The sequence below is a fragment of the Triticum aestivum genome, chromosome 6D, assembly GCF_018294505.1.
Source record: "Triticum aestivum cultivar Chinese Spring chromosome 6D, IWGSC CS RefSeq v2.1, whole genome shotgun sequence".
Lineage (NCBI taxonomy): Eukaryota > Viridiplantae > Streptophyta > Magnoliopsida > Poales > Poaceae > Triticum > Triticum aestivum.
The window spans coordinates 4,582,364-4,593,365 of record NC_057811.1 but is presented as its reverse complement, the minus strand read 5'-3'; the positions used below and the strand labels follow the sequence as shown (position 1 = coordinate 4,593,365).

General features: G+C 45.7%; 1 protein-coding gene and 1 pseudogene across 1 annotated transcript; both read left to right on the top strand.

Moving 5' to 3' along the window:
• Positions 1–4,597: 4,597 nt before the first annotated feature.
• Positions 4,598–6,112, top strand: LOC123140680 (uncharacterized). The gene is made up of 2 exons (XM_044559966.1): positions 4,598–4,887; positions 5,058–6,112. The coding sequence occupies exons 1-2, from the start codon at positions 4,667–4,669 to the stop codon at positions 5,623–5,625; spliced, it is 789 nt and encodes a 262-aa protein (XP_044415901.1). The 5' UTR covers positions 4,598–4,666; the 3' UTR covers positions 5,626–6,112.
• Positions 6,113–7,061: 949 nt separating this feature from the next.
• LOC123144079 (uncharacterized) lies at positions 7,062–7,523 on the top strand (annotated as a pseudogene).
• The last annotated feature ends 3,479 nt before the right edge of the window (positions 7,524–11,002 follow it).

Sequence of the window (11,002 nt, the reverse complement as noted above, 5' to 3'; positions counted from 1 at the left end):
TTAACACACATCATTGGAATTCTCATACTCAAACTTTGGTACTTTTTGAGTTGGTTCTCTAATTTTAAGCGTTAATTTATTTTCAGGCCACTAAAATGGACAAAATGCTCAGTGGTTCCATACAACGTTCAAATGAGCTCGGAAATACATATAACCTAGCATGGTCTCTTAATACGCACCCCGTACGGTCTAGGAAAAACTTCAGAACGTACGCCAACTTCTTGAGACTACTAATCCTACATGGATACTAATAAGTCCTAAAATATAGTGAACCATGATGCATGCTGCGAGGGACCCTGCTAGCTAGGACCAACTAGCAAAAGATCTAAACTGGCACTCTATGGCAACTTTTCGTGCCTTGGCATGACAAATAATAACCAGGTTTAATACTAACTCAAGATTGCATGACAAATAATAATCTGGCACACAGATGCCACTGTTGTTGTGTCATGCGTAGTCTTGGGCGTAGCCCTGCTTGTCGTCAGAGCCCATGGGAGGAGGGAAGGAGAAAAGGCAATCGGAGGAATAGGTGCCCCACCTACCTGCCACGAACGCTGACGCAACGAGCCCAAGGAGGACATTGACGCCTGCGTCAAACGGTGCCGGACTGGGATAGAGGGAGAAGAAGCTAGAGGGGGAGGGCTTGGCGGAGGGAAGGGAGCAAGAGGTACAAGCAAGAGGAGGAGCAGGAGGAGGACCTGGGCTGCTGGTGATGCTGACGGAGCACGCCGGACAGGAAGCCGCAGAGAAGAAGAAGCAAGCCGCCGCCGCCGCAGTTCAGTTGGGCTACGACCCAGAATTCTGCTCCTTCATGTGCCGCTACGTACATGAAAAGGAGGACCGCCTCAGAAAGTGCGAGGCAGCAGGGCCAAAAGAAGCAAGAGGTTGAGGAGAGGACCTCCTCGCGTCGACGGCGGAGGGCAGGGAGCCAGAAGAAGAGAAGAGGGAGAAAGAGGGTGCATTGTCAGCGATGGGCCCCAATGGCATGCACGCGTTCATGGAGGCGCCGGACAAGGTGTTGCTGGACACATTCTCGTCCCAACACCAGAGCGCCCTGGTGATGGCGATACTGGACCTCCTCTCTTCGCACTCATCGGGGGCAGGAGTACTTGGGCATGTACCAAGAGCCGCGTGGCGACATAATGGCAAGATCAACAACGCGTTCGAGGAGTTCACGGAAAGGATGTTGAGGATCGAGGTCCAGGTCAACAAGTGGAACAGCGACCCCTAGCGGAGAAAACGGTATGGTCCTGATATTGTGCCGTATGTGCAGCTAAGGCGATCGGACGGTGATCCTATGGGTGCCAAAACGGTGATGGGGATGGGTGTTCCAACAAGCATCTCCATTTGACGAGAATATATATTACTCCCTCCATTTACTTATACAGGGCCACTATAAAATATACATTTTGCATCTAGACAATGCCACGAACAGTAATCGATGCAAAAATTAATGATGTTTTCTCGTACTAGCAACTTGTTTAATACTTGCATGCATGCAGTCATAGTGACACTTAGCTACTTCCTTCACTCGGTTTTCTTGCATGCATGAAGTGTATTAATGATCCCAGTAAACGAAAAAGAAAAAGATACTCCCTCTGCCTCGGTGTACAAGTCATTCGTGTAGTTCTAGGTCATCGATTTGACGAATTAAATATGTGTTATATGTCATGAAAAGTATATCGCTAGATTTTTATACGGATGTAGTTTTTCTCACATAAAATACATATTTAGATAGTTAAAGTGTCGACCAAAAACTACGTGAATGACTTATACACCAAGACGGACGTAGTATATTGTAAAACATGTATTAAATTTTGCCTTGGTACCTGTAATTTGAGTTTATGACCTGGTATATGAAAATGGAGAGAGTATCTTTTTCATCGGTTGAATGTAATCAAGTAAAAAATGACTTGCACTTCAAGTGCCACAACTTAAACTCATGCGACATGACCTCCACCATAAGACTAATGTTGCGAACCAACCTGTGGTTGGATGGTTAGCGGGACAGTGATATCCCCAGCCGACCAGGGCTCATGTTCTGGTGCTCGCATTATTCCTCGATTTATTTCAGGATTTCTGCCGATGCGCTTTCGGTGGAACGAGACGTTCCTGTTGACGACGAGGCGCCTACGGTCACTTCGCAAATCTCAAGATGATATGCCGGCTCAGTTTCTCGAAGGTGCTCATACGGGTATGATGTGCGTGTGCGCGTTCATAGGGGTGAGTGTATGCGCATATGTATGAGCGCTTGCGTCTATACTGTGTTCAAAAGAATAATAAGACCAGTATTGAATACATTTCCAACTCATTTTAATTTCACAGTTTCAATCATACTTTATATAGCTCAAAATTTATCCTTATGTTGTAAATAATGAAATAATTGAAATCATCATTTTGCAATAAATCAAATCCAGTACTTTTTTGAAAATAATTGAAATTAGTTTTGCTAAAGACGAATCATTTTGAATCAAACTCTAGTGAAATAACTGAAATCACTATTCTGAATAATAGAAGTCCACCATTGTGGAATAGAAGTCACTTTTTCAAATGTGGAATCTTTCTAAAAAATATTTGAAACAACCTTTTTTAAAATAATTGAAATATAACTAGTGGAGAAAATGAAATTACTTTGCTTATATAGTCAAAATCCTACTTTCTTTGCTCCTAACAGATATCAACAAGCGGGAAAAAAAATCCTGCAGGAGCGACACCAATCTTCCCTTGGCACCTCATATGATTTTGACTCGCCGGCTCGTAGAACCAAGCTTAAAAGGACAAGTGGTGGAAGGCTACTTCGGCCACTTGGGCCTAAACGGGGTGGCCCCCTTCTTCCCATGGAAAGGGGAAGGGGAGGCCGAATTGGAGGGGGCTTCCCCCCTCCTTGGCCAGCCAAAGGGGGAGGGATTCCTTTCCCTTGTGGCGCCCACTCCCCCCTCCCTCGAACCTATATATACTAGAGAATCTGGCACTTCGAACACACAAGTTTTGTAGCCTCCTCTAGTTCTCTAGTTCTAGTTATAGTTGGTCCTAGTTGATCAATTAAAGCTTGACCTAGACCCTCTAATCCACATATTTAGAAGCCAGTGAGGTTCTAATAATATGTGAACGCTAATGGAAGTCTGTGCGAGATGGCTTGGTGTATCGGCTGCACCTGCTCGTATATTGGTGCTATCGTCGACCGATGAATGGTTGATCAATTAAAGCTTGACCTAGACCCTCTAATCCTCATAATTAGAATCCAGTGAGGTTCTAATCATATGCGAACGCTAATGGAAGTCTGTGCGAGATGGCTTGGTGTATCGGCTACACCTACTCTCATTGACGCTCAGTATTGCCGCTGCCGACGACAATGCTCATATGGTCGGTGATCTATGCCTATGGGTCTATTCCTATTGCTTCTCCATTGTCAGCTTGAGCACCTTGATATGGGCTCTAGTGGGAACAACTTTGCTGGCCACCAGTGCGGCACACATCAAGTGTGGGTGAAAGGGTTATGGCCCTTTGCAGAGACGGACACAGATTGTGTGTTGCTCGAGTTTTTGGCCCTTTGGATGTAGGCGGCCGCATGAGGCTTGGATGGTGGTGCCTTCCTCCCAAGACCTTAGTTTGTTAGTTCTTGTTGGCGCAACGTTGACCTTGGCAACAGTGCCATGTGGCTTTGCTCATTGTTATTCTTGCGTTTGGGTTGCTGTGTTTAACTCCTTGTATTTGTTTTCCCCACTTTGCTTTTTATTTTCTCTGTACTGTGTCTCCCTTGTAGTTCTGGCTGGTTTATAACTATGTTTCACGTGCATGATACTAGCTACGATATTCGCATTACAGGCAGCCTTATCCAGCTATAGAAACGCATCCACTACACTAACAAACACAGATATACAAACATAACCATTACACTAACAAACACGGGGCGCAACCGCGCAGGTGGCATCAGCAACATTCATTTACGGCGTGTGAGCTCGCGTGAATATTCGCGGATTTACGCGATTTGATATGCGAATTAATATTTTGGACACTTGGCGCTGCCTGGCTCCCTTGTATTTTTGTTCTTTATACTTCCAGATATTGTATATAAATATATTACACAAAACACTCTACGTAAAAACATTTCAAAACAAAATATTAACCAAACATTTAAAAAGCTTAGCAACTACTCTGTCCAATGCATTGGTGTTTAGCTTTTGTAGCTAAACATTGCATTGCGGTGCGTTGTGCTATTATCTAAGTTACTCCTGCTATAAGCAGCCTTACTCTTATCTAGCTATACAAATTCATATGATGCACTAACAAACACGGGGGGCAAGAGGCATCTGCAACATGCGGGCGGTCAAACAAGGACGCTCATACGTGCTGATCGATCTAGACACCGCAACAATTGCCCATGCACGCAAACATTTATTTAATCTAATGATCTAGCAAGTTGTACTGTACGTAGTTGATTTTCAAGCAAGTAGATATGTGATCCCTGCAGCTATGCACATGCATGGCACGCACGCAGATGCCGGATCGGATCAGATTGGATCGACACCGGCAAGAAGATTCCTCCCAACCCAGCTCGCTGGCTTCACTGGCCTATTTATATATCGGTGTGCCCATCTACTCAATCCATCCGTCCTGGGTAGGGTTGTGAGCCGTAGCAAATTAGTTCAACACCAACCAGCTAGCCATGGGTATGTGTTCCAACAAGAAGCGCAGCAGCCCTGGCGTTGCTGTGTGGTGTGTAGTCCTGGGCTTAGCCCTGCTCGTCGCCGTCGATGCGGCGGGCAAGGAAGGTGGTGGGCGAGCCGGGCACTTGGCTGAAGAGCATGGGGATGCAGCCTACTGCTCCGCGTTGTGCAACGGGCGGTCGGACTTCGGACCGTGCTACAATGAGTGCTTGTACGGGAGGTAGGTAATACTGCTTTGCCTTTGTTCGTCATGAGCTCAGCTAGCTCGTTTGCTTTTCAACTAAAAATGACGGTCAAGCTGTGACCTGTGAGCTTCATGTGTCGCCAGGGATCAGTTTTGTTTCGTTTAGTTCTGATAGCTACAAACAAATGTTGTTTGGTGGCCCACAGGGTGACAGGACAAGAACAAGCGAGAGGAGGTGGTGGAGTTGTAGGGCGAGCTGGACTCCTGGCGATGCCGACGGAGCGCACCGGAGGCGAGGGAGAAGAGAAGGGGAAGCAAGAGGACCCCGTCGTCCGTCTGAGCGACCCAGTCTGGTGCTACGACGCCTGCCGTGAGCATCCAGAATTGGACTACACCCAATGCGTCAATGATTGCTACGCAGAGAATATGCCGGACGCCGCACGGCTAGCGGCCCATGGAGGAACTGGAGGAGAAGAAGCAAGAGGAGGAGCTGTTGATGGGCTGACGGCGGTGGGGAAACCACACTGCGACTGGTTCCGCGACTGTAGTGTAACGCCATGCGTCTGGCGATGTGGCAAGAGGGCCCAAGAGGAGGACAATGAAGGAACAAGAACAGGAGCGCTCAATGTCCAGGCGGCTGCGCGGCATGAGGTTGCTGTAGGAGCATGTTCGTCGACTGTGTACGTGGAATCATGCTATGCCTGTTGCCAAAGGGAGGTCACTAGAAATCCGGATTTCGACTGGTATGCTTGCATTCGCAGTTGCCACGACTAAGATGCTCTCCCAATCAAGGAGCGAGAGAACAAGAAGGCCGGCGAAGTAGTCGTTTGTTGTGAGCTTATACTAGCTCGTTTCCTTTCCAAACAAATAATGTGCGGTGCAGTGAATCCGTCACAGTCCATCTGTTTGCTTTAGTTCTGTTACCTACACCTTTATTTACAATGGAGTTGCAGAATGCTATACATGCCGTGCTGCTACGGTTCATGCATGTAGGTCTCTCGAGGTGGCTATGAATAATGGGCAAGCTCTAGGCTACCATGTGTGCGGAACCAAGCCTTGTCATTGGTTGTAGTGCTTGCACTAACTGAAAGTTTTTTTCTTCGAAACGAGCAAGCTTCCAGTGAAGACAGCACATTAGTATTGCTAGGCGGACCCATCCGAAGATTGTACCACCATCCATGGCGGGTGAAGGCTGCCTGCTATTCCCGACGACGCACGAAATCAGTGTCGATCAAGGAATAATATACACTACTACTCCCTCCGTTCTTGCAAGAGTGTACTTCCAACTTTGTTGAAAGTTTGACCGAGTTATGTAAAAATATATAGATGTTTGTGAAATCACCTAGGCATATCATGAAAATATATTTTATCATGAATCTAATGCTACTAATTTGATTGCATAATTGTTGATGTATTATTGTATAAATACAGTCAAATATAAAAAAGTTTGACATTACAATAAAGTTGGAAGTACACTATTTTAAGGACGGAGAGAGTAAGTAAGAACAAGTTGATTCTAAATTTTTCGTGCACAGAGGTTGGATATTATGACTTGGGCCATGTGTTGGAACGGGTAGTCTAGATGCGACGTGTTCCCCGTTCCTGCCCACCCATCCTCCATGAAAATGATGGATCGACTCCATACAATAGGTCCATTATTTGAGTATATAAAATACTACTCCATTCGGCATTGTTAATTTCTTTGTACCCCTGATTTATTTCTACAATACGCAAGCATACTTTTACTCCGGTGCTAATTAACAGTCAAAGTGCAACCCTCGATTGAAGCAAGTGGCTATTTAGTGAGTGCTTCTACTACAGCAAAAATGCTACACCTCCGTGGCTTATGAACTTAAAAAGGCTATTTTCTTTTCTTTCCCGACGAATCATCCCCCATGAATTTCACGGGGTGGGCCTGGGACTTTTTCTCTTCCAATCCAATTAGGCCTGATCAGCTCATTCCTAACTTTACGTAGTTTCTTTACGTACGTGTAGCAAAGCTCCGTGCTTCTAGGGGTGGGCAAAACAGTAAAAGTACAAACAACAAACAAGTGGAACAATCTCGTGTCAGTATAATATTGACGGAAGCTTAGCTAGTTTAACCAGACAGCTAGTTTAACCAGACAGCCTCTTTATATGTGTGGGTGTGCCCATCTCGTCAATCCATCCATCTTGGCACCAGCCAGCCACTTAGCTAGCTAGCCATGACCATGGGTTTCAAGAAGGGCAGAAGCAGCAGCGGCGGTGTTGTTCTGTCGTGCGTATTCCTAGGCCTAGCGCTGCTTCTCGTGGTGGCGGAGGCACGCGACTGCACGCCCTGCAAGGACATACCGGTCATCTCATCGCGCAATGGTGCTGTGCTTCCGGTGGAGAATGAGGCAAGAGAAGGGCAAGGAGCAAGCGGAGGACATGCGCTATAGGCAGTGCCGGCTGAGGGGCCGAAGAAGACCACGCTCATGGCTAGCTGCTATCAGCAATGCATTGCTTATATCCACTACCCATATATTTTCGATTCTTGCATGAGTCAGTGCTACCCAACCGCCGGAATCGTCAGCGTCTTGGGGGAGGCCAAAAAGATGAGGAAGACGAAGCAGCAGCAGCAGCAAGAGGAAGCAAGAGGAGGAGGATTTGCTGTGCTGGCCATGCCAACTGAGCATGCCGGACAGGAATAAGAATGGAAGCGGAAGAGGATGCCGCTAATTAGGTTCCTGGTGGATTCCCATGGATGATCTCACTAAATAGGTGATTGATCTTTCTCAGCTGCCTGTTGTAAGGTTATTATCATATTTGAATCATTTCGTCATTTTCCGGTTCCCCGTTGATCCCTTTGTTTTTCGTTGGGCAAAAAAGAAGCAGTAGTTGTTATGATGTGTCGTTTGGTGGCTTTGGCAAACTATTTGTGGTTTTCAATGGTTTAACTCAAAAAATAAGATAAACTCTAAATGAGCCTTGTAACCCGATCTATCCAGAGGGAGTACTCCGTATCTTTGGAGCCTGCTGCACGTACATCCAAAGTCTCTACCGTTATTTTTTTGACTCGTCTTTTTCCCGACAAAGCGTGAATTTTATTCACTCATAACGAAACATTGTAGGGATAGAAACACAATGAGTACATACCCGGCTTCTACTTAGCGAGGATGCTCACAACTAACACCAACACACGCAAAAGAAACCGCCGACAAAGAGCAAAGTCGTACAAGACCAATGCTATGCCTATGTGAGGATAAAGAAAAAAAGACAAGGTGATCAAAACTGCGATTCGACAAACTACAGATAGACCATTTGCATTGTCTATGGGAGGGCCACATGGAGGTCGCACGGAATGTCCGAAATTCTCGCGCTTGGTCCATGTCTATGCATCTACCTCTATTTATTTTTTGGGTTGTCTATGTCTATATGTACCTTCAACACTCGAACAGGTACAACACCTTCAAGACAACCATTTGCATTAACGGGACACTATGAGGGACCCATGGAAGAAGGAGCCGGCAACCACGGACCAGCATAAATAGTTCTATTAACTTGTTCTTAGCAATGGAAAATCATGGAAGGAAAAGTAGCCAGCGGGCCGGTGGTATTAACTTCTTTGTAACCGCGATTTATTTGTACGCAATATGTATGAACACTACTACCCGCGTGGTAATTAAAACACGAAACGCTGGACGGTGACGAGGTTCACTTGATTGAAATAAGTGGCTATTTAGCGTGTGCTTTCAAGCCATCTAGGGGAGGCTAGACCCAAGGCAAAATCACTGTCAAGACTTAATTAATAGTAAAAGTTAAGGGGAAAATCTCCGCTTGTATAAACGACATATGAATACCACCTCTCGCTAGCCGTTGCATCTCTCTCTCTCTCTCTCTCTCTCTCTCTGTGTGTGGTAACAGTAGCATCTTTTAGATGCGCCTCTTCCAGGACAATATAATGTAATCTAGTTGAGTTTGTAGCATTAGATATGTAACATAAAAGCAACTTGATATGGTTCAGCTGTGCACATGTATCTACTGCACAAAAGACAAACAAGAGTAGCTAGTGTCACACATGTATCGACACATCGCTCTAATTGTCAGTACCTACTTAATTTGGAAGCAAGTGCTTATATATACACATAAATAGGAAGTTGATATGTGATGCAACCATTCACATGCATCTGCCGCAGTGTGTCCCTAGCAGAGGAGGAGTGCATCGCGTGCACCATGTGATTCACCCATCTACAGAAATTATCGAGATCTTTCATCTTAATAGTCGTAAAGCCGACATCAAATTAATCAGTCTTTTCTTTTCTTTGGCATCATAGAGCAATGATGATTTTTTGGTGTATACACCTTAAATATTTACTATGTACTAATTTTTATAATTTTTATACTACCTGTCCTAGTCCCCATATCACCAATTCTGGCTACGTCCCTGGCAGCAGTTGTTGCGGTGGTTGGTGGGCTTAGTTCCGATCGATATGGCCGGAGATAGCTCACCGGTGTGGGTTTGGTGTAGTTGGCTGTGGTGGTTCATGTATGTATCACTACAGGAAAAACATACTAGGACATTGTTCAAATCATCTGGTGAAGGTCGAACTCACCTCGGCAATAGCTTTGCCTGGTGTGACACTCGGCCTATGGTCTGTCGGCATACGGACGCTAGCCGACTGTCTTATGTCGGGGGCTCGGCATACAAATATGCCGATGTGAAATAATGCCACCGCTCTGTAAGGATGCCATGCTAGAGCAGGCTGTCGAAGGCATACTCCGGCAGCATTTCCCCTTGGAAGGCGTGGATGGCACGTACGAAAGCTGACGTGCCTATGAGAGGGACTGGCGCCATCGGAACACCACCATCGTTGTCCCTTTCTGAAGAAAAAAGATGCACCTAATTTGCGGCACATAATCCACCCATCGGGTCATCCTGTACTTGGTGTGGCCATGCTTAAATACTGGAGCTGCAGAACGAGTAGCGGGTAAGCGGGAGCCCTTTAGATTTCATCGAGGAAACAAGCATATCAAAAATATACAAACACATGCAAAACTTTAGCCAAGTGAACGTGTAACGCCCCTCTTTTTCTTGATTTATTTCTCTCAGTTTATGGCGTTGCAACTTACAACGGATACTACACATACCTAATATACACAGATTAGGACTCAACTAACTAGTACGGCAAGAACCCAACTTCTTGAGGCTACTAATCCAACATGGATACCAAGTGCTAAATGTAGTGAACCATGATGGATGCTACGAGGGACACTACTGGCTAGGACCAACTAGCGTGCACAAGAACTAATCTGGGACTCCTGTCAGCTTGCCAAAACATGGCACGGCAAATAATAACCAAATATAACACTAAGTTAGATTACTTGCTAACAGTCCCTTGACTCGTCTTCTTGTACTCTCTATGGTCTTCATTCAGTTGGGGATTCATGGCTTGTCGAGTCGTCAGCTGAAGATACAGGTGCTCCTCGACTACCAGCCCACACATCCACATATTAGCATGCTATATGGAGAAACAGACAGCCTCAAGCAAGTACTCAACCAAGTTGTCGCGTGTTCATATTCATGTTGGCCAGCATCTTTTCGACCAGACACAGTCAAATATACACCTCCCCGGACTAGCCCTCCAACCTTGGCACACTTTAGCTCATCACCCAACACATCTTCTCTTTGTTGTCAGTGAGATTACTTACTGTACGACAATACATGTCTAGCATCGATCAACACAACTCACCATATTGTTAAGCATCGAAAGTCACTCTTTGCATCACTAGGTGTTCATTTAACTGAGCTTTTGCTTTTAGGGGAAGCTCGATGCACGGAAAAAGCACAAACAATAAACAAGGGGAGCATGTGGCGCGCATCCAGGCGGTCAAACAATGAAGCTTGTACCGTAGTGGGCTTAAACTGTTCTACTTCCAAAGAAATCGTGCAAGTAGTAGCTAGTTAGCTTTGAAGCAAGTAGACATACATATACATAAAGAACAAGTTGATGTCTGATCCATCTGCTCACATGAATTGCACGCGCGCAGATGGCGGATCGATACCTCTTGCGTGGCCCATGTGGTGGTGGCCACGGGATACTAGCTAAGATGGATCAGATTCATGAGCAGAACCTTTAGGTAGCTTCACCGGCCGGCCTCTTTATATATCTGTGTGTCCCCGTCTCCTCAA